The sequence below is a fragment of the Saimiri boliviensis genome, chromosome 14, assembly GCF_048565385.1.
Source record: "Saimiri boliviensis isolate mSaiBol1 chromosome 14, mSaiBol1.pri, whole genome shotgun sequence".
Lineage (NCBI taxonomy): Eukaryota > Metazoa > Chordata > Mammalia > Primates > Cebidae > Saimiri > Saimiri boliviensis.
The window spans coordinates 16,278,900-16,301,739 of NC_133462.1; the positions used below are offsets into that span (position 1 = coordinate 16,278,900).

Consider the following 22,840-nt stretch of genomic DNA (forward strand, 5'->3'; position numbering starts at 1 on the left):
CCCTGGAGACCAGAACCACCCTCCCCGTTTCCCTGGAGACCAGCCCATCTTCCAAAGCTACCCTGGAGACCAGACCCACCCCCTCCCTGTTGCCCTGGAGACCAGCCCATCTTCCAAAGTTACCCTAGAGACCAGACCCACCCTCCCCATTGCCCTAGAGACCAACGCCACACTCCCCTGTTTCCCTGGAGATCAGCTTCGCACTCTTCAGTTACCCGGGAAACAAGTCCCATTCTCCTGTTACATCTCTAACCTTAAACTTGTTACCCAGGAAAGAGGCCCATGCTTTCCCTGTCCTGGAGATGAGGGACCAGGTTTACCTGACTCTGTCACTTAGGAAACCAATTCTATCCTCCTGAGTTACCCTAGACACCAGATACAACCTCCCTTGTCACTTAAGAATCTAGCTAGGCCGGGCGCGGTGGCTCAAGCCTGTAATCCCAGCACTTTGGGAGGCTGAGGCGGGTGGATCACGAGGTCAAGAGATCGAGACCATCCTGGTCAACATGGTGAAACCCCGTCTCTACTAAAGATACAAAAAATTAGCTGGGCATGGTGGCACGTGCCTGTAATCCCAGCTACTCAGGAGGCTGAGGCAGGAGAATTGCTTGAACCCAGGAGGCGGAGGTTGCGGTGAGCCGAGATCACGCCATTGCACTCCAGCCTGGGTAACAAGAGCGAAACTCCGTCTCGAAAAAAAAAAAAAAAAAAAAAGAATCTAGCTAAACACTCCCCCTATTTCTGAAGACACAAATTCTGCCATCTCCAGTTACCCTGGGGACCAGCCTCACTCTCCTAATCAATCACTTAGAAGACCAATTCTCCCTTTCCCTTTTTTTTTTTTTTAATGGAATCTTGCTCTGTTGCCCAGGCTGGAGTGCAGTGGCTTGATCTAGGCTCACTGCAACCTCCGCCTCCCAGGTTCAAGAGATTCTTCTGCCTCAGCCTCCTGAGTAGCTGGGATTACAGGTTTGTGCCATCATATCCAGTTAATTTTTGTATTTTTAGATGAGACAGTGTTTCACCATGTTGGTCAGGCTGGTCTCAAACTCCTGACCTCGTGATCTGCCTGCCTTGGCCTCCCAAAGTGGTGGGATTACAGGTGTGAGCCACCAGGCCCAGCCCCCATCCTCATTTGTCACCAGGAGACTAACCCAACTCTTCCCTGTTGCCTAGGACATCAAGTCTCCCTCTGGTCCTGGGACCATGAGCCCCGCCCTTCCTTCCCCCCCTCCACCACCACCTACAGCCAAGCCCTACACCGTGTACCTGGGAGACCAGACGCTGGTTCTCATTCAGCCAGCTCTCCCTCATAGCCACCTTGTGGTCAAACCTCTGTGCCAGTAGTTCCAGCTTCTCCTGCCGAATCAGCTCAGCCCGTAGGGCAGCCTCTCGCTCATGCTCGGCCTTCTCCAGCTCACCCCATGCCTGCAGGAAATGAGAGGAGGCAGTCAGACTCTGGCAGCTCCCTGCAGTTTAATGGTCTTGACTTAGTCTGAGGATACTCATGGCATTTATGGCAACTTCATGCAAATTGGAAAATATGTTGCTTCCTTATGACACTTGACTGCTGAAAAAGTGTCAGACTGAATATCTAATCCATCATGCCCACTCTATGAATGAGTCCCTTGAGCAGTGCACAACCTATACCACTCCGCAGTGCAATTCCGCCTCTCCCCTGGATCCCCGGCCTCACCTTGTCAATATCCCAGATGCCACAGCCCTCCCGAGGCACAAAGAGACGACGGTTGCAGGCTCGCAGTTTGCTCTGGATGCTGAAGAGCAGCACCTCCAGGTTTCCCTTCTCCTGGAACCTGAAGGGGCATGAGCTCAGGAGCCCTGCCATCATGCCATCCCTGCCCACCCTCCCTCCAGAGCTGGGCCTCACTTGACAGGCTTCTCCAGCGTGCAATAGGCCGTGAAAGCCTGGAGCTGCTGCTGCACCCCACTTAAGGAGTTGGCAAATTTCTGGTTGCTGATGAGGCCCACAGTACGGTGGATCCAGGCCAGCAGTTCGGCCGCCAGCTCCTCGTAGCGTTCTATGATCTTCCCCACCTCCAACACCTGGTCCAGGACCTGATGTAGCAGAGGACGGTGGCGGGTGGGGTCAGCCTCACCCCACCCGGGCCTGCCGCCAGCTCCCAGCTTCCCACTCACCCACTCCTTGGCTCCTTATACCTTCCCGATACGCTTCCCCTCCACAGCCAGAGCCTTCATCTTGGAGAAATAGTGGTAGAAAGAGACCACGTAAGTGATGATGGACTTCTCATCTGGAGCCTCCATGTTCACATCTGGAAGGAAGAGGGAGTCAGGGAACAAGACAGCGGGCACTTTGACAGGGCACTTGAAGGTATTGGGTGGAGAGATAGAGGAGCCACTCTCACTAGCTGTGTGACCTTGGGCAAGATAATTAATCTCTCTGTTCCTCGGGTTTTGTATCTGCCAAACAGAAATCTACCTCCTGGGATTAAATAGTGGCTGACCTGACACATATAAACCACTGCGGAGAAAAAGGTATACTGTTGTTTTTTGTTTTTTGTTTTTTTTAATGGAGTTTTGGGGCTGGGTGGGGAAAAAAGAAAAAGAATGGAGTTTTGCTCTTGTTGCCCAGGCTGGAGTGCAATGACACAATCTCACCTCACTGTAACCTCCGCCTCCTGGGTTCAAGTGATTCTCCTGCCTCAGCCTCCCAAGTAGCTGGGGTTACAAGCATGCAACACCATGCCTGGCTAATTTTGTATTTTTAGTAAAGATGGGGGTTCACCATGTTGGTCAGGCTGGTCTCGAACTCCTGACCTCATGTGATCTGCCCGCCTCAACCTCTCAATTAGCCAAGTGTGGTGGTGGGCACCAGTGGTCCCATCTACTTGGGAGACTGAGATGGAAGAATTGCTTGAACCGGGGATGCGGAGGTTGCAGTTAGCTGAGATAGCGCCACTCCACTCCAGCCTTGGCGACAGAGCCAGATTCTGTCTCAAAAGATAAATAAATAAATAAATAAAAATAGGTTGGGTGCAGTGGCTCATGCTTGCAATCTCAGCACTTTGGGAGGCCGAGGTGGGTGGATTACCTGAGGTGGGAAGTCCAAGACCAGCCTGGCCAACATGCAGAAACCCCATCTCTACTAAAAATACAAAAATTAGCCAGGCATGGTGGCACATGCCTGTAATCCGAGCTACTCGGGAGGCTGAAGCAGGAGAATCTCTTGAACCTGAGAGGCAGAGGTTGTGGTGAGCCAAGATTGCGCCACTGCACTCCAGCCTGGGTGAAAAGAGCAAAACTCTGTTTCAAAAAAATAATAATTAATCAGAGTTGATAAATTCTCTATCATCAGGTCAGTGTGAAGATGAAACTGAACAGCTCTCATGAAGTTCCCAGCCCCATGCTTGGCACACAGTGGATGCTCAGAGGAAGGGAGCAGCTTTTGTTCATGATGGGAGATGGGTGTCAGGGCTGATCCTGGATTGGGGCTGAGGCTGAAGTCAGGGACGAGGTTGGGGTTAGACTAGAAGTGGAAAAGCAGTTGAGGATGAGGATGGAGTTGTGGGAGAGACAGACGTGGGAATGGGCTAGGGCGAAATGCAGCTGGAAAAGGGATTAGGGTGGGGATAGGAATGGAGCTAGAGCTGAAGATGTGGAGGGGATGGGGACACGTGACCATGGCTTTGGCGTTAGGGATGGGGATGGGGATGGGATTGGAGATGCTATTGGGTTTGAGGTTGGGATAGGGGAGTGGGAGTTGGTTTTCGGAGATGGTTGAAAGCAGGGTTGTGGGGAGTTGGGCATGGGAGGAAACTGAGAATGGGGAAGAGGAGGGGTTACACGGGGACAGGGCTGGGGATGAGAGAAGAAGTGGTGTGAGGATGGGACTTGGGAGGGATTGCACATGAGGAAGGGAGGTGGAAGGGGAGGAGGCTGGGGAGAGGGTTGGGATTTGGAGAGACCTCAGGATTTGGGATGGTGCTAGGGTGGGAGGGAGTGGAGTCTGACACGACATTAAGGTTGGGTGTCCCCCAAGAGGAAGTCTGGACTGGGCCCACTCGGGGCTCACCTTCAGGATCCAGCAGCCGCGCCAGCCCCAGGTGCTGCTCAGCTGTGCGGAAGGCTCTCTGCAGGTTGTAGTTGGCGTTGGACTTGGTGAGTTTGCTGAAGTCCACGAGATCGGGCCTGGGCAGGGGCACAGAGCAGGCAGGCAGCAGGCAGGCTCCAGAGCCGTTGGGCAAGCAGGGAAGAAGCCACCCTTGTCTGAGCGCCACTCAAGGCGAGGGGCAGAAGGGCACCATCTAGCCAAGGGGCAAGCTGTGTGTGCTGTGCAGCATTTAGCTGTGATGTGAGCGTGATGGACGCGGGCATGTCTCCGTGGGTTCCCAGGAATGTGTGTGTGCATGTGCATTTCCTGCATGCACAGACGTATGGGTAGACCAGCCTGCGTGTGCTTGGAAGAGATGAGCTCACACAGTGCCTGCCTGCTGTGTGTCTCTGTGAAATCATATGACAATACGAGTGTGTACTGCCCTTATGTGTGTTGTGTGAGGACACATGTCCTTTTTTTCTGTTCTTTATTTTTGAGATGGAGTCTCACTCTGTTGCTCAGGCTGGGGTGCAGCAGCACGATCTCGGGTCACTGCAACCTCTACCTCCTGAGTTCGAGTGATTCTTGTACCTCAGCCTCCCAAGTAGATGGGATCATAAGCATGTGCCACCACACCCTGCTGATTTTTGTATTTTTAGTAGAGACGGGGTTTTACTATATTGGCCAGGCTGATATTGAACTCATGACCTCAAGTGATTCGCCTGCCTAGGCCTCCCAGAGTGCTGGGATTACGGGTGTGAGCCACCGCGCCTGGCCAGGACACATATACTTACTTTGGGGATACCTGTGTAGTGTTATGCAGTGGTTAGAAGTGTGAGGACCAAGCCAGGAGCAGTGGCTCACACCTATAATCCCAGCACTTTGGGAGGCTGAGGCGGGCAGATCACCTGAGGTTGGGAGTTCGAGACCAACCTGACCAACATGGTGAAATCCCATCTCTACTAAAAATACAAAATTAGCTGGGTGTGGTGATGGACACCTGTAATTCCAGCTACCTGTGAAGCTGAGGCAGGATAATCACTTGAACTCAGGAGGTAGAGGTTGTAGTGAGCTGAGATCAAGCGATTGCACTCCAGCCTGGGCAACAAGAGCAAAACTCCATCTCAGAAAGAAGAAGAAGTGTGAGGACCAGAGCCAGCTCATCAAAGCTTGAGCTCCAGCTTTGTCACATCCTGCCTGTATCACTCTGGGTGAGCTACTTCGTTTCTCTGTGCTTTGGTTTCCTCTAAAATGGGAATAATAATAGCACCTGCTGGCCAGGCGTGGTGGCTCACGCCTGTAATCCCGGCGCTTTGGGAGGCTGAGGCAGGCGGATCCCTTGAGGCCAGGAGTTTGAGACCAGCCTGGCCAATATGGTGAAACCCCATTGCTACTAAACATACAAAATTAGCCAGGCATGGTGGCACATACCTGTAATCCCAGCTACTTGGGAGGCTGAGGCTAGAGAATCTACTGAACCTGGGAGGCAGAGGTTGTAGTGAGTGGAGATTGCACCACTGTACTCTAGCCTGGGCGACCGAGTGAGACTCCATCTCAAAACAAAAAATTAATAGGCTGGGAGTGGTGTCTCATGCTTGTAATCCCAGCATTTTGAGAGGCCAAGGAGAGCGAATCACCTGGGGCGAGGAGTTCAAGACCAGCCTGGCCAACATGGTGAAACCATGTCTCTACTAAAAATACCAAAAATAATAATAATAATAATAATTAGCCAGGCTTGGTGACACATGTCTGTAATCCCAGCTACTCAGAACGCTGAGGCAGGAAAATCACGTGAACCCAGGAGGAGGAGATTGCAATGAGCTGAGATCGTGCCATTGCACTCCAACCTGGGTGACAGAGTGAGACTCCCTCTCTAGATAGATGGATAGATGGAGAGAGAGAGAGATAGATAGATAGATAGATAGATAGATGGATAGATAATAGCCAGCCCATAGGTGGATTGGACACATTCAGTGGATACATTGACTATTGAATGCTTTAGTGGGAAGCACTTAGAACCATGCCTGGTGCATAGAAAACACTGAGCAAATGTCACCTAGTGTATGACCCTGGTGCAGCTTGTGAGTTTGTGTGTATGGAAGTGGGTCTGAGTCTCCCTATGTGCATACGAGTGTGCGTAGCTGTGAGAGGCAGGGGTTCTGAGTGGACGGGGTTCTGAGTGTCCACAACAGAACAAGCTGGGTTCTGGCTTCTGCTATGCTACAACAAGCCCCTTCCAGCCTCTGGGCCTCAGTTTCCCCAATATGTCATGTGAGCGATCATAATGTGGGTATAATTTGAGTGGGTGCCTGGCCCTCAGCCATTTCAATGGCAGGCCCCAAGGTATGAATCCATGGGTGTGCAGGAGCCAGGGACGGGAACTCTTGGGGCTCACTTTCAGAAAGCATTTTCTTTTTCTTTTTCTTTTTTTTTTTTGAGACAGAGTTTTGCTCTTGTTACCCAGGCTGGAGTGCAATGGCGCGATCTCGGCTCACCGCAACCTCTGCCTCCTGGGTTCAGGCAATTCTCCTGCCTCAGCTTCCCAAGTAGCTGGGACTACAGGCCGCGCCACCACGCCCAGCTAATTTTTTGTATTTTTAGTAGAGACGGGGTTTCACCATGTTGACCAGGATGGTCTTGATCTCTTGACCTTGTGATCCACCCGCCTCAGCCTCCCAAAGTGCTGGGATTACAGGCGTGAGCCACTGTTCCCGGCCAGAAAGCATTTTCTTTTCGTTTTCATTTTTGTTTTTTCGAGACAGAGTCTCACTCTGTTGCCCAGCCTGGAGTGCAGTAGCATTATCTCAGATCACTGCAACCTCTACCTCCCACGTTCAAGTGATTCTCCTGCCTCAGCCTCCCCAGTAGCTGGGATTACAGGTGTGTACAACCATGCCCCTACCATGCCTGGCTAATTTATTTGTTTATTTATTTTTATTTTTATTTTTTTAGTGGGGATGGGGTTTGGCCATGTTGGCCAGGCTGGTCTCGAACTCCTGACCTCAGGTGATCCGTCCACCTCCACCTCCCAAAGTGCTGATATAAACGTGAGCTACCGAGCCCAGCCCCAGAAAGCATTTTCTGATAGGAGGAGGTGTTGGGCACACAGCAGCATAGATAGCGATAGGGGAGAGAGCTCCCTACCTTGGGGAGAGGCTGTGCACGTGCCTGGGTATCTGTGTGTGCGCACATCTGTGTGAGGGCTCACGTGTGCACAGGGTATGTGGCCTGGACAGGAGCCTGTGTGGGTGTGTGTTCCTGCGTGTAAATGTGCAGGACATGTGAGTGAAGGGAAAGGAAAGTGTATGTGTGTGTAGCGCTGAAGGGATGGGTCTTTGTGCCTGTGTATGCCATCTACACAGGTACATGTACAGGTGTGCAGCTGTGGGGACATGGTGCCCCAGACCAGGTGGTACCTGTGCCGGTGAATGAGGGCATTGAAGGCCAATCCGTCCCGCCAGCTGGTGGTGAAATTCTGGATGTTTACCTCAGGGTAGCTGGAAGTGTGAAGGGAGAAACAGAGGCAGAGATCGGGAGAGGCAGGATGGAGGAGGGAGGGAAAAAGGCAGAAGGAGATCGAATGATAGGGAAGGAAGGTGAGACAGAGGGTAGAACATAGAAAGAAAGAGGGGTGGGTCAGCAGGTGGGTAGAAAAGAGAAAGGTAGATACATAGACAGATGACAGATAGATGGCAGACAGGTAGATTGATTGATAGATGATAGATAATAGATGATTGATAGACAATAGATAGATGAACAGAAGATAGATAGTAACAGATGGACAGATGATAGATAAACATAGACAGTAATAGATGAACAGAAGATAGATTGATATAGATGGATAGATACATGAACAGATGATATAGATAGATAGATACACGGGCAGATGATAGATAGACAGATATAGATAGATACATGGACAGATGATAGAGAGATAGACAGCAGGAGAGACAGGAAAGGAGAGAAAAAGAAGCAAAAGAAAGGAGAAGAGTGAGGAGGAGAGAGGGAGGAAGGAGAGAGAGCAAGATATAGGCAGAGATGGGAAGAGAAAGGAGAGGAGGGAGAAAGACAGACATGAAGGAAGAGAAAAGGGAAGGAGGAAAGGAGGGAGGGAGAAGAGGAGAGATAAGCACAAGGAAAAGCAGGCACACAACAGACAGACACGTGGAGGAACAGACGCCAAAAGTCTCCATGGTCTTCCTTGCAAGGCAGACAGACAGCCCAGAAGGATGAGTCAGAGAAGCCCACCTCCCTCCCATACCCACCCCTCCTTCCTTTCTCCCAGGGGCTGCTCTCCAGAGGGCACTTGAGATTCATGTCTTACTGCGCCCTGCAGGGCAGAGAGCTGGGCGCCCAAGGGAACATGCCCAGTAGAGCCTGCGCCCCACCCTGCCATCAGCTCGGCCACACTGAAGGGACCCAGGACTTTGAACTTTCCTGTGTATGCTCTGTGAGGCAGAAAGGTGACACTCACAGGGGACCAGGGTGGCCAGAGCTTGGACATAGCGCTGGGGTCCACATAGGTGACTGTGAGATCTCTTGAAGTATAGGATGAAATAGAGTGGGGGACAGAGAGAAGGGAGCAGGCTAGGGACAGTCTATCTCTTTCCAGCATTGAGCTCTGAGGAGTCCAAGAGTTCTGTTTTTATTTATTTTCAATACAGGGTCTTGCTCTGTAGCCCAGGCTGGAGTGCAGTGGCATGATCGTAGCTCACTGCAGCCTTGAACTCCTGTACTCAAATGATCCTCCCATCCTAGCCTCCTGAGAAGCTAGGACTACAGGCATGTGCCACCACACCTGGCTGACTAAAAAGAAAAAGCTTTTTGTAGAGATGGGGTCTTGCTATCTTGCCCAGGCTGGTCTCAAATCCCTAGTCTCAAGTAATCCTCCTACCTCATTCTCCCAAAGTAAAAGGTGTGAGACACTGTGCCCAGGAAGCCCAAGAGGCATACATTTGAAACTGGGTGGGATGCAGTGGTCTCAGCTACTTGGGAGGCTGCGGAGGGAGGATCACTGGAACCTAGGTCAAGGCTGCAGTGAGTTCTGATCACGCCACTGCACTCCAGCTTGGGTGACAGAGTGAGACCCTGTGTCTAAGTAAACAAATAAATTTGAACCTGGCCTTCCAGCATGTTAGGAAAGATTATTTGTCAAGGCTGGAGAAGTAGACACATTTCATTTATCAGTTGGTTAGCTTCAGATGTAACATTTTGACCCTGAGGACAATGGGATGCCCCTTGAGCTGTTGTCTGGGAAGGAACTGCAGAGGTAAAGGGTCTACTTGCCTAAGCTCCTAAAGAAGGTGTAGGGGTGCTTACCCGGCTGTCTTCATCTGACACCACAAGAGCAGAGCATCCTTGGCTGAGCGCGTCTCCCTGTTGTCCTCAGTCTCAATTTTGATGACTTGAATCTGTGAAGATACAAAAAATTTGGCTACCGGAGCCTGGAGAGCTTGAGGCTTGGAGACGCCCCCGCACCCCCACCCCACTCACCATCTGCTACTAGAGAGGGTGGCAGGTGACAGGGGAGTGTGAGGATAAGTTCTGGAGTGGGCTGGGATAGCCACAATTGGCGGAGCAGCAGTTGAGACTCAGGTCTCAGTTTCCAAGGAAGCCTCCAAACTGAGCATCTGGGCACCTTCCTTGTCTGAGACACCGCCCTCTCCTGCCTAGGCTAGAGCAGAGGCCCTCATGCTGACCTCCCTACTCCTGCATCCACAGTCTGTTCCCCACATGACAGACAGAGGGACCCTGTGAACACTCAAATCAGATCCTTGCTCCTCTTTTCAACACCCTCCGTAGCTCTATTTCATTGGAGGTAAAAGAAGTCCCCATGATCTCCCTTCATGAAGTTGATGACCTCATCTTCAACAGCTCACTCCACTCCACACCTGCTGGCCTCTTCCCTGAGTCACCAGCATCCTTGGTGCTTTAGCACTGGCTGTTCCCTCTGCCTGGAACAGCCTTTTCCCAAGTCCCCACATGGCTCCAGTCTCCTTCAGGTCTTTACTCAAACGTGACCTTCTCCGTGAGGCCTTCACTGACCACTTGATTTCAAATCTCATCGCACACCCGAATTTCATATCCCCTTCCCTGTTTTATTATCCTCTCAGCATTTATCACCACCTATACGTTTTATCTTTTCATCAGATTTCCTCACTAAAATGTGACTGCTCCAGGACCACAGGGATGTTTACCTGCTTTGAGTGCCGCTGCATCTCACTTAGTAGTGTTTGATAACGTTCAGAATGACCCAGAATCTAGAGTGGATTCTAGAGTCTAAGGTGGGGATCTGAGACTTGGGTCCTGGACTCAAGAACTGGGTTTGCCATGTAGGTTCTAAGGGAGAGAACCAGGACCCTTCCAAGGAGGTCCCAGTGCCTACTGCAGGGATCCAGCTGCCAGCTGTGATCTCCCACTCCCATAATCTCATTCCTCAATTTTGTACTGACAGTGTCCATTCCTGTCTCCAGTGTCTCCCTGTCCCCTGAGCTCCATCCCCAGGACCCAGTGAACTCCAAGATGTCCCTCAACTCCAATGACCTGGACCCAGAACCACTAGACCCATCTCAAACTGGCCTCAGGGTGTTCCTCAAACCTGCCCTTTCTCCCTGTCCCTGTCTCAGGATAGCCCCACCATCCACAAGTCCCCAGGTCAGAGCTCTCAGTCTTCCATGGACACCCTCTCCCTCTCCCCTCCCCTAAGGCCCATCCACTCCACTCCCTGAGTGTCTTCCCCTCCTGCCTCCTGGGCTCTCAGCTGCCAATGTTGGTGAACACCTTCAACCCAGCGGGATCTTTTTTTTTTTTTTTTCTTTGGTTTGAGACAGAGTTTTGCTTTATCATCCAGGCTGGATTCAGTGGTGTGGTCTTGGCTCACACACTCATACTCTCCTCCCTCAGCCTCCTGAGTAGCTGGGATTATAGGCATGCACCACAAAGCCCAGTTAATTTCTATATTTTTAGTAGAGACAGAGTTTCACCATGTTGGCCAGGCTGGCCTCAAACTCCTAAACTCAGGTGATCCTCTCACCTCAACCTCCCAAAGTGCTGGGATTACAGCCATGAGCCACTGCGGCTCAGCCAAAGGGATCTTTCTAAACTTGTATGCAACTACCCTTGATAAAATGTTGCAACCTCTCCCCATCTCAGACAGAAAAACATCCAAATTGCTCATCACAGATCACCTAGCCCCTGTCACCCCATGTGCCTCATATCCTTCATGTCCATTGCCTCCCATGCTCTAGCCACACTGCTCTTCCTCTATACTTCCAACATGCCAAGCTCATTTCTACCTCAGGGCCTTTGCATCTGCTGTGCCTCCTGCTTGGAATGCATTCTCCCTTTATCTTTGTATGTTTTTCAGCCATCAGCTTCCCAGACTGTACTTTTCTGACCACGTCTAAAATCTCAACACCACCAACCTGACATTTTATATCCCTATTACTGTTTTATCATAATCTGTTCTTTTCTGCCTAGCTTTTTTTTTTTTTTTTTTTTTTTTTTGAGTCAGGGTCTCACTCTGTTGCCCAGGCTGGAATGCAGTGGCACAATCATCGCTCACTACAGCCTCACACTACTGGGCTCAAGCGATCCTCCTGCCTCAGCCTTCCAAGTAGCTGGGACCACAGGCATGTACCTTCATGCCTGGCTGATTTTTAAAATTTTTAAAGGGTTTTATTATGTTGACCAGGCTGTTCTCAAACTCCTGACCTCAAGTGATCCTCCCACCTCGGCCTCCTAAAGTGCTGGGATTATAGGCCACCTCACATGGCCCTGCATAACTTTTTAAACTTCTTCTCTACCTAGAGCTGGTCCTTTTCCCATGTATGTCTTCTTTACATATTTGTGTATTTATCATTTGTCTTCCTCACCCCAATGTAAGCTCCTAAAAGGCACACATTAGTCTATTTGTCTCTGTACTGGATCAAGATTGCCTGGATTCGAATTTCAGCTCCAGCACCCAGCTACGTGTGATCTTGGGCAGATGACGCCACCTATCTGGGCTTCCATTTCCTCACTGGTAAAATGGGATAATAACTTGTTCTCAAACTCCTGGGGTTTGAGAACAGCAACTTTATGGGGTTGCTGTGTGTATTAAATGTCGAGTGTTTAGAACAGTGTTTGGAACAGGGTTGCTACAAGACGATGATCATGACAATGGTGATCGTGACAATTATTTTTATCATTATTTTCATCCCTACGACCTGGAATAGGGTTCCTGGAGCATATTAGGACATTATTTGAAGGAATGAATGAATGGGTAAATGGTGGGGAATGCCTTTTTTTTTTTTTTTTTTTTTTTTTTTGAGACATAGTTTCACTCTGGAGTCCAGTGGCGCTATCTCTCACTGCAAACTCCACCTCCCGGGTTCAAGCGATTCTCCTGCCTCAGCCTTCTGAGTAGCTGGAATTACAGGCGCCCGCCATCATGCCCCACTAGTTTTTTGTATTTTTAATAGAGACGGGGTTTCACCATCTTGGCCAGGATGATATCGATTTCTTGACCTAGCGATCCGCCCGCCTCGGCCTCCCAAAGTGCTGGGATTACAGGCAGGCGCCACCGTGCGCGGCCGGGGAACGCCTTTCTAAGTCCTACCCTTGCGGGGCTTGGCAGGGGCCACCCCAGGGTCACCTGGAAGCGCAGGATGATGGTCCAGACCAGCCCCAGCGTCAGCCGGTGATTCCCGTCCACTATGTCATGCGAGCCCACGTTCTCCAGGTGCACGCGCTGTTCCTTCAGAAACTGCAGCGCCTTGTCCACGTTCTCCAGTGAGTGGATCCGCATGCGGCCGCGCGTGGGCCTGGGCTAGGGCGACAGGGGCGTCGGGCGATCGGAGGTTTGGACAGACAGGAGTACGGCGCCCTCGGCCCCGCCCCTTCCAAAGAAGCCCGCCTCCCGTGGCCACGCCCCCTGAGTATCCAGGATCAGGCCGCCCTCCTCCCGTTTTATTAAAGACGCAGGACACAGTCCTAAAGAAGCCCTGCCTAAGAAAAAGAAAAAAGAAAGAAAAATAAACTAACAAAAAAGGAAAAAAAAAAAAAAAAAGAAGAAGAAGAAGTCCTGCTCCTTCCCATAGTCAGACCCTTTCAAGAGTCACATCTCTTCAAGGCTTATTCACATCCCTGGCTCTGCCCCTTTCACCGGCGCCCCACTTCCAACCTGACAACCACGCCCCCTTGACAACCACCGCCCTCACCCCCAGCCACAGCCACATCCCTGGTCCTGACGTTGGATCCCTCTCTCATCCACCCATGTTTTGCCACTAACCCCGTGGCCGCCCGGGCGCGGTGGCTCATGCCTGTAATCTCAGCACTTTGGGAGGCCGAGGAGGATGGATCACTTAAGTCGAGGAGTTCGAGACCAGCCTGGACAACATGGTGAAACACTGTCTCTACTACAAACAGAAAAATTAGGGCTGGGCGCAGTGGCTCACGCCTGTAATCCCAGCACGTTGGGAGGACGAGGAAGGTGGATCGCGAGGTCAGGAGATCGAGACCATCCTGGCTAACATGGTGAAACCCCGTCTCTACTAAAACACAAAAAATTAGCCAGGCGTGGTGGCGCGCACCTGTATTTCCAGCTACTCAGAGGAATCGCTGGAACCTGGGGGGCGGAGGTTGCAGTGAGCCAAGATTGCGCCACTGCACACCAGCCTGGCGGCAGACCGAGACTCGATCTTAAAATAAAATAAAATAAAAATACAAAAATTAGCTGGGCGTGGTAACGCGCTCCTGCAACCCCAGCTACTCGGGAGGCAGAGGCAAGAGAATCCTTTGAACCTGAGAGGAGGAGGCTGCAGTTGAGCCGAGATCGCGACACTGCACTCCAGTCTGGATGAGGGAGCCAGACTTCGTCTCAAAAAAAAGAAAAAAAAAAAAAAAAATCCTGCGTCACACCCCTCACTGCTTCCCTTTCCTGTCCCTATCTAGGGCCACGCCTATTCATTCAAGTTCCGCCCAGCCCCAGTGCTCTTCCCTTGTTCGTAGCCCAATTCCTTCCAATAGCGTTTGTTCCTATTCTTTTTTTGAGTTTTGTTTTCGTTGTTGTTGTCTTTAAGACGGAGTCTCACTCTATCGCCCAGGTTGGAGTGCAGTCGCGCGATCTTGGCTCGCTGCAACCTTTGCCTCCTGGATTCAAGCCATTCTCCTGCCTCAGTCTCCCAAGTAGCTGGGACTACAGATGCCCGTCACCACATTCGGCTAATGCTTTTTGATTTTTAATTATTTTTTTTTTTGAGACGGCGTCGTGCCACAGCGCTCGGGTTTATTTATTTATTTTTGAGACAGTGTCTCTGCCGGACTCGGTGGCTCATGCCGGTAATCTCAGCACTTTGGGAGGCTGAGGCTGGAGGATCGCTTTAGTCCAGGAATTCTAGATCAGACTAGGCAACATAGTGAGGCCACATCTATTAAAAAAAAATTAAGAAAAAAGAGAGAGTCTTGCTTTGTCGCCCAGGCTGGAGAGTAGTGGTGCAATCATGGAACACTGCAGTCTCGACCTCCCGGGCTCAAGCAATCCCCTCACCTCAACCTCCTGGGTACTTGGGACTACAGGCTCATGCCACCACGCCGGGCCAAAAACAAACAAACAAAAAAAAAAAAACAAAAAAAACCCATAGAGACTGGGTGTCATTATGTTGCTCAGGCTGGTCTGAAACTCCTGGGCTCAAGTGTTCCTACCACCTTGGCCCCCGCAAAGTGCTGGGATTACAGGCATGAACCACCGCGCCCGGCCGTTTGTTCCTATTCTATAGCCATGCCTCTCACAAGTCCCTGAGATCCAGGCTCCAGTCCTTTAACTAATCTCTACCCCATGAGAATCCCACGCTTTTAGATGAAACCTCATTCAAGCCCGGAGACACAGCCTAGCTCATACAACAAGCCACACCCCAGAACATCGTCTGCGTCCCTAGACACCCACGACCTAGGTCTCACCCTACCAACGAACACTGCCCGCTAGCCTAGAGCCCCGCGCCTTCATCCACTACCCACTCCCAACCCGCAACACAGTTCTGTCCCCGTTTTATAGCCATGCCCTTGATAGCTCATAACCCAGGCCAGACCCTTCTAACAAGGCTCGGGCCTTCTCCAATAGCCCCACCCCTTGCAGCAGAGCCCCGCCCCTGCCACCGAAGCCCCGCCTCGCAACCGGAGCTGGCAGGTCATTGGCTTCGGTTTCAGCCAAGCGCCCAGGCTTCCCACAACCGAGCTCCGCCCCTGCGCCACAGCCCCACACGGCCGAGTACAGGGACCTCTTACCCATAGGGCCCTTCTAGCACGCTCCATTCGCCCATGAGCCAGGCCCCTGCTTGCAGTTAAGCCCTTCCAGAGAAGCCCAAACCCCAGCCTGAGACCCCAGGGAGGACCCCTGCCCCAGCCCTTCATGAAGACCCCCTCACCAGCTGCTCCCCAGACAGCACTTCCAGGAGCCTTGTGAGCACGAAGCCGTCCCGGAGGTCCACATAGAGGTCCCCGATGTGGCAGCCCACGCGGGCAAGGTGCGAATTCACCCACTTGGTGAAGGTTTTCTTCTGCACAGCTTCCCGCTCATCTGGAGGACAGGCCCTGATGAGCCCCCAAGCGCTTCCACCTTCATCCCAGCCCTCCGCCAGCCAAGCCTGCTCAGTCCCAGCTCTCTGCAAGAGTCCAGCTTCACAGGTGGATCACTTGAGGTAGGAGTTTGAGACCAGCCTGGCCAACATGGTGAAATCCCATCTCTACTAAAAATACAAAAGTAGCCGGACATGGTGTCCAACGGCCATAATCCCAGCTACTGGGAGGCTGAGGCAGGAGAATTGCTTGAACCAGAGAGGCGGAGACTGCAGTGAGCCAAGATCTTGCCAGTGCACTGTGGCCTGGGCGACAGAGCAAGCCTCGTCTCAAAAAAGAAAAAGAGAGACAGAGAGAGAGGGAGAGAGAGTCGGCCAGGCTCTGTGGCTCACACCTGCAATCCCAGAACTTTGGGAGGACAAGGCAGGTGGATCACAAGGTCAGGAGTTCGAGACCAGCCTGGCCAATATGGTAAAACGCTGTCTCAACTAAAAATACACACACACACACACACACACACACACACACACACACACACAAAAATAGGTGCGGTGGTGCATGCCCGTAATCGCAGCTACTTGGGAGGCTGAGGCAGGAGAATTGCTTAAACCCAGAGGTGGAGGTTGCAGTGAGCCAAGATCGCACCTCTGCACTCCAGCCTGGGTGACAGAGTGAGACTCAGTCTCAAAAAAAAAAAAAAAAAAGAGAGACCTAGCAGCCACGCCTCCTCCTACCTGGGACGCCTTCCTCTACTCTCTACCACCCACCTGGTGATAACCTTCCTATCCTTTGAAGTTTTCCTGAGCTATCACTTGCACAGGAAGCCTTCCCTGCTCATGACCCCAGTTGGCTCTAGTCATTCATTAATTCAATAAATATTTGAATGCACACTCTGTGCCTGTTCAAGGCTCTGTGAATACAGACAGGGCTCTCGCAGAGCTCAGTTCAGTGGGGACACAGATAAATACAGCCATGGCCTCGGCCTCCCAAAGTGTTGGGATTACAGGCATGAGCCACCGCACCTGGTCTTAAGGAACTGTCAAACTGTTTTCCAAAGTAGCTGCACCACAGATCAGGTGTGGTGGCTCAGGCCTGTAATCGCAGCACTTGGGGAGGCTGAGGCAGGTGGATTGCTGGAGATCAGCAGTTTGAGACCTGACTGGGCAACATGGTGAGGACTCTGTCTCTACAAAAAATTAGCCAAGCAGGGTGGCATGCACCCGTAGTCCCAGCTACTTGAGTGGCTGAGGCAAGAGGGACTGCTTAAGCTCGGGAGATGGAGGCTGCAGTGACCTGTGCTCAAGCCACTGCATTCCAGCAAGAGGGACAGAGCCAGACCCCGTCTCAAAAAAAAAAAAAAAAAGAAAAAAGTTGCTGCGCCATCATTTCACCTTCCCACCAGCAATGTGTGAAGGTTCCAAATCCTCGCCAACACTTGCCATTTCCCACCCCCTCCTTTTTTGTTTCTTGAGATGGGGGTCTCACTTTGTTGACCAGGCTGACGTACAATGGTATGACCTTGGCTCATTGCAACCTCTGCCTCCTAGGCTCAGGTGATCCTCCCATCTCAACCTCCCAAGTAGCCAGGACCACCGGAACTTGCCACCAGGCCAGGCTAATTTTTGTATTTGGTGTAGAGACAGGTCTCACTATGTTGTCCAGGCTGGTCCCAAACTCCTGGACTCAATCGCTCCACCCACCTCGGCCTCCCAAAATGCTGGGGTTCCAGGTGTGAGCCACTGCGCTGGGTCGTCTCCCCCGACTTTTTTTTGTTTTACTACGGCCATCCTAGTGGGTGTCAAGTGTTACCTCACTGTAGTTTCCTTCTGCACTTCCCTAACGGCTAATGATGCTGAGAATCTTTTCATGCTCTTATCAAACAGTTGTATATCTTTGGAGAATTGTCTATTCAAATCCTTTGAACATTTTTAGTAGAATTACTCATCTTTTTTTTTTTTTTTTTTGAGTCATAATCTCGCTCTGTTGCCCAGGCTAGAATGCAGTGCCACGATCATGGCTCACTGCGGCCTCAACCTCTCGGGCTTTTGCAGTCCTCCCACCTCAGCCTCCTGAGTAGCTGGGGTTACAGGCACATGCCGCCACGCCCGGCTGATTTTTTTATTTTTATTTTTGTAGCGACAAGGGCCTCGGGATGTTGCCCAGTCTGGTCTCAACCTTCTTTGCTCAAGCAATCCTCCCACCTAGGCTTCCCAAAGTGCTGAGATTACAAACTCAAGCCACCACACCTAGCCAGTTACATTTCTTTCTTTCTTTCCTTCTTTTCTTTTTCTTTTCTTTCTTTCTTTTTTTTTTTTTTTTTTTTTTTTTTTTTTTTTTTTGAGAAGGAGTCTTACTCTGTTGCCCAGGCTGGAGTGCAGTGGCCTCAGCTCACTGCAACTTCTGCCTCCCGGGTTCAAGTGATTCTTCTGCCTCAGCCTCCTGAGTAGCTGGGATTACAGTTACGTGCCACCACGCCCAGCTAATTTTTGTATTTTTAGTAGAGATGGGGTTTCACCATGTTGGTCAGGCTGGTCTCAAACTCCTGACTTCGTGATCCACCTGCATCGGCCTCCCAAAGTGCTGGGATTACAGGTGTGAGGCACTGTGTGCCCAGCCATCTTTTTTATCATCTGTTTTATCTTTGTGACTTCCTAAGAATCTGTAATTATTTCATAATTTAAAGCTTTAAAAAGGCTGGGCACAGTGGCTCACACCTGTAATCCTAGCACTTTGAGAGGCCAAGGTAGGTGGATTGCCTGGGCTCAGTTCGAGACCAGCCTAGGCAACTTGTCGAAACCCTGTCTGTACTAAAAATATAAAAAACTATCACGACTTAATGGTGCACGCTTGTAATTTCTGCTACTCAGGAGGCTGAGGCACGAGAATCACTTGAACCCAGGCGGAGGAGCTTGCAGTGAACCAAGATCGTGTCACTGCACTCTAGCCTGGGCTACAGAGCAAGACTCTGCGTCCAAAAAATAAATAAATAAATAAATAATAAAGTTTAGATTGGGCATGGTGGCTCACACCTATAATCCTAGCACTTTGGGAGGCTGAGGCGGGTGGATCATTTGAGGTCAGGAGTTTGAGATCAGCCTAGCTAACATGCCGAAACCCCGTCTCTACTAAAAATACAAAAATTAGCCAGGCATGGTGGTGGGCACCTATAATGCCAGCCATTCGGGAAGCTTAGGCAGAAGAATCGCTTGAACCCAGGAGGCAGAGGTTGCAGTGAGTGGAGATCGTGCCACCTCACTCCAGTCTAGGTGACAGAGTGAGACTCCATCTCAAAAAATAATAAATAAACAAAGTTTAAAAAACAAAAAGAAAATTGCTCCCTGGACTTCCTCTTTCTTCCCGACTCCCATAAACTAGAAAAGCAAGGTCAAGGTCTGCAGAACACAAGATTAAATTAACCTGGAATCTACACTGACCACTCTAAGTCTTCCTACCAACTGGGTTGCTTATTTCAAGGTTATCTGGGAGGGAGAAATAGCTTCTCCATTAAGCCACTGTACTGTTATATCAATTTGTTGGCAGCTTAGCCTGTACTGTTACTATTAGAATTTCATTACTAAATAATAGCACTTGTATTATTGTTTCCTATTTTTTTTTTTTTTTTTTTTTTAGACAGAATCTCACTCTGTTTCCCAGGTTGGAGTGCAGTGGCATGATCTTGGCTCACTGCAAGCTCTGCCTCCCACGTTCAAGCGATTCTCCTGCCTCAGCTTCCAGAGTAGTTGGGACTACAGGTGCGTGCCATCATACCCAGCTAAATTTTTTTGTATTTTTAGTAGAGACGGGGTTTCACAGTGTTAGCCAGGATGGTCTCGATCTCCTGACCTCATGATCTGCCCGCCTCAGCCTCCCAAAGTCCTGGGATTACAGGAGTGAGCAACCTCGCCCAGCCAAGTTTCTATTAATTCAGAAATAAAGATGTGTATTTCCAGTCCATTTCCCCTTCAATCATTTGAAATCTCTGAATAATTTTATAAAATCTGCCTTTTGTAACACTATCAATAGCGGGGTGGAGGGCTGGGGTGATGGGTACAAAATACAGAAAGAATGAGTAAGATCCAGTATTTGATATCAGCACAACAGAGTGATTATACTCAATAATAATTGAATTGAAGTTTTTTCTCTGTTTTTTGTTTGTTTGTTTTATACAGGGTCTGCCCTGTATCAAATCCAGGCTGCAGAGCAATGGTGTGAGATCATAGCTCATTGCAACCTCTGCCTCCCGGGCTCAGGCCATCCTTCCACCTCGGCCCTGCAAATAGCTGGGACTACAGGCATGTGTCACTATGCCCCACTAATTTTTGTATTTTCAGTGGTTGGAGTTTAGCCATATTGCCCAGGCTTTTCTCAAACTCCTTTACTCAAGTGATCCACCCACCTCAGCCTCCCAAAGTGCTGGGATTACGGGCATGAGCTACTGCGCCTGGTGTAATTGTACATTTTAAAATAACTAAAATAGTATAATTGGATTGTCTGCAACACAAAAGTATCCCATAAATATATATACCTACTCTGTACCCATTAAAATTAAAAATACAATTTTTTAAAAAAGTATTGCTTCTTACTCCAGCAGTAGAAAATATACATTTACTTATCTGTATTTTTTTTTAACTTAACCGCGCCCAGCCTTTGAAATATATTTGGTTGCACCCCCACTGCATTTTATAAAAATGTAAATCAGTTATCAACATTTTAAAATAAGAAGATTTTGTCTTTAAAAAATTTAGATTTTGGGGGGAGGGACGGGAGGGTGGGGAGGTGGGAAGAAATAGCATGGGGAGAAATGACAGATACAGGTGAGGGGAAGGAAGGCAGCAAACCACACTGCCATGTGTGTACCTATGCAACAATCTTGCATGTTCTTCACATGTACCCCAAAACCTAAAATGCAATTTAAAAAAAAAAGAATCAAAACAGTAAATAAAAAATAAAATTTAGATTTTGAGGCCGGGCGCAGTGGCTTACGCCTGTAATCCCAGCACTTTGGGAGGCCGAGGCGGGTGGATCACGAGGTCAAGAAATCGAGACCGTCCTGGTCAACATGGTGAAACCCCGTCTCTACTAAAAATACGAAAATTAGCTGGGCATGGTGGCACATGCCTGTAGTCCCAGCTACTCAGGAGGCTGAGGCAGGAGAATTGCTTGAACCCAGGAGGCAGAGGTTGCGGTGAGCCGAGATTGCGCCATTGCACTCCAGCCTGGGTAACAACAGCGAAACTCCGTCTCAAAAAAAAAAAAAAAAAAAAATTTAGATTTTGGCTGGGTGCAGTGGCTCACGCCTATAATCCCAGCACTTTGGGAGGCCGAGACACACGGATCACCTGAGGTCGGGAGTTCGAGACCAGCCTGACCAACATGGAGAAACTCCATCTCTACTAAAAATGCAAAATTAGCCGGGCATGGTGGCACATGCCTGTAATCCCAGCTACTCAGAGGCTGAAGCAGGAGAATTGCTTGAATCCGGAAAGCAGAGTTTGCAGTGAGCCAAGACTGAGCCATTGCACTCCAGCCTGGGCAACAAGAGCAAAACTCCATCTCAAAAAAAAAAAAAAATTTAGATTTTTTACTTCTCATGAAATATCACACATGATACAGCAACCCAAACCTCCATTCCTGCCAGGCTGCCATCCGTCACAGGGGCTGTGTGGCCGCTGCCCGCTTATGGGAGGTCCCAGCTCTCTCAGCCTATGTGGCCCATCTGGTCTCAGTGGGCATTTCAGTTCTTGACTCTTGCTCCATGCTAACAAGACTGTAGTCAGGAATGGAAAAATCAGGCCAGGCATGGTGGCTCATGTCCGTAATCCCAGCACCTTGGGAGGCCGAGGCAGAAGGATTGCTTGAGGCCAGGAGTTCCACACCAGCCTCCGCAACATAGCGAGAACCCATTTCTATAAAAAATTTAAAATTAGGCCGGGCATGGTGGCTCACACCTGTAATCCCAGCACTTTGGGAGGCCGAGGTAGGTAGATCACCTGAGGTCAGGAGTTCAAGACCAGCCTGGCCAACATGGTGAAACCCTGTCTCTACTAAAAATACAAAAATTAGCCAGGTATGGTGGTCTGTGCCTATAGTCTTAGCTACTCAGGAGGCTGAAACGACAGAATCCCTTGACCCCAGGAGGCTGAGACTTCAGCGAGCTATGGTTGCAACACTACACTTAAACCTGGGTAACAGAGTGAAACCCTGTCTCAAAAAAACAAAATATCTGAGGGTAACATCCTTTATGAAGTTGCCATTCGGATGGTCCAGGATCTCTCTCTTTGTTTTCTTCTTCTTTCTTTTTCTTCCTCTTTCTTCTTTTCTTTCTCTCTCCCTCTCTCTTTCTCTTTCTCTCTTTCTTTTTCTTTTTCTTTCTCTCTCTCTTTCTCTTTCTTGAGACAGGGTCTCACTGCCACCCAGGCTCTGGAGTGTAGTGGTGTGATCAAGGCTCAGTGCAGCCTCAACCTCCCTGGGCTCAGGTTATTCTCCCGCCTCAACCTCCCCAGTAGCTGGGACTATAAGTGCATGTCACACTTGGTTAATTTTTGGTAAAGACAGGATCTTGCCGTGTTGCCCAGGCTGGTCTCAAACGCCTGGGCTCAAGCAATCCTCCTGCCTCAGCCTCCCAAAGTGCTGGGATTACAGGTGTGGGCCACCACACCCAGCCCAGGATCAGTTCCATTCACTTTCTTTGGGTATCATCAAAATGAAATCACAAAACAAAAAATACTGTCATGGGACTGGGCATGGTGGCTCACTCCTGTTATCCCAGCACTTTGGGAAGCCGAGGCAGGCAGATCACTGGAGGTCAGTAGTTTGAGACCAGCTGGCCAACATGGCGAAATCTTCTCTCTACCAAAAAATACAAAAATTAGCTGTGCGTATTGGCACGCTCCTGTAATCTCAGCTACTTGGGAGTCTGAGGCAGGAGAATCACTTATGCCTGGGAGGTGGAGGTTGCAGTGAGCAGAGATTGCACCATTGCCCTCCAGCCTGAGTGAGAGAGCAAGACTCTGTCTCAAAAAAAAAATAATAATATATTTATATATATATATATATGCATATATATATATAATCAGAGTGCTGCTCTGACCTGAGACGACATTGAATGCCAACAATGTTGGTGTGTTTATTGTGCAGGGGTCCTCCGTTTGCCCCTCTGGTGCCACCTTCCACTCCTCTTCCCTGTGCTGTGGTGGGCTCAGGGAGGCTGGCCAG

The 22,840-nt window shown here is 50.0% G+C and overlaps 1 protein-coding gene across 3 annotated transcripts in view; it reads right to left on the reverse strand.

Moving 5' to 3' along the window:
* Nucleotides 1-22,840, reverse strand: part of SPTBN4 (spectrin beta, non-erythrocytic 4) — a 109,094-nt gene that overhangs the window by 66,550 nt on the left and 19,704 nt on the right. For all 3 annotated transcript variants that reach the window (XM_074386329.1, XM_039465848.2, XM_074386328.1), the window contains 9 exons: nt 15,475-15,626; nt 12,708-12,881; nt 9,392-9,483; nt 7,489-7,569; nt 4,052-4,167; nt 2,179-2,291; nt 1,889-2,076; nt 1,697-1,814; nt 1,270-1,428 (listed from right to left, as the gene is read on the reverse strand). In XM_074386329.1, the coding sequence (XP_074242430.1) occupies nt 1,270-1,428; nt 1,697-1,814; nt 1,889-2,076; nt 2,179-2,291; nt 4,052-4,167; nt 7,489-7,569; nt 9,392-9,483; nt 12,708-12,881; nt 15,475-15,626 (1,193 nt within the window). The remainder of the gene's footprint in view (nt 1-1,269; nt 1,429-1,696; nt 1,815-1,888; nt 2,077-2,178; nt 2,292-4,051; nt 4,168-7,488; nt 7,570-9,391; nt 9,484-12,707; nt 12,882-15,474; nt 15,627-22,840) is intronic.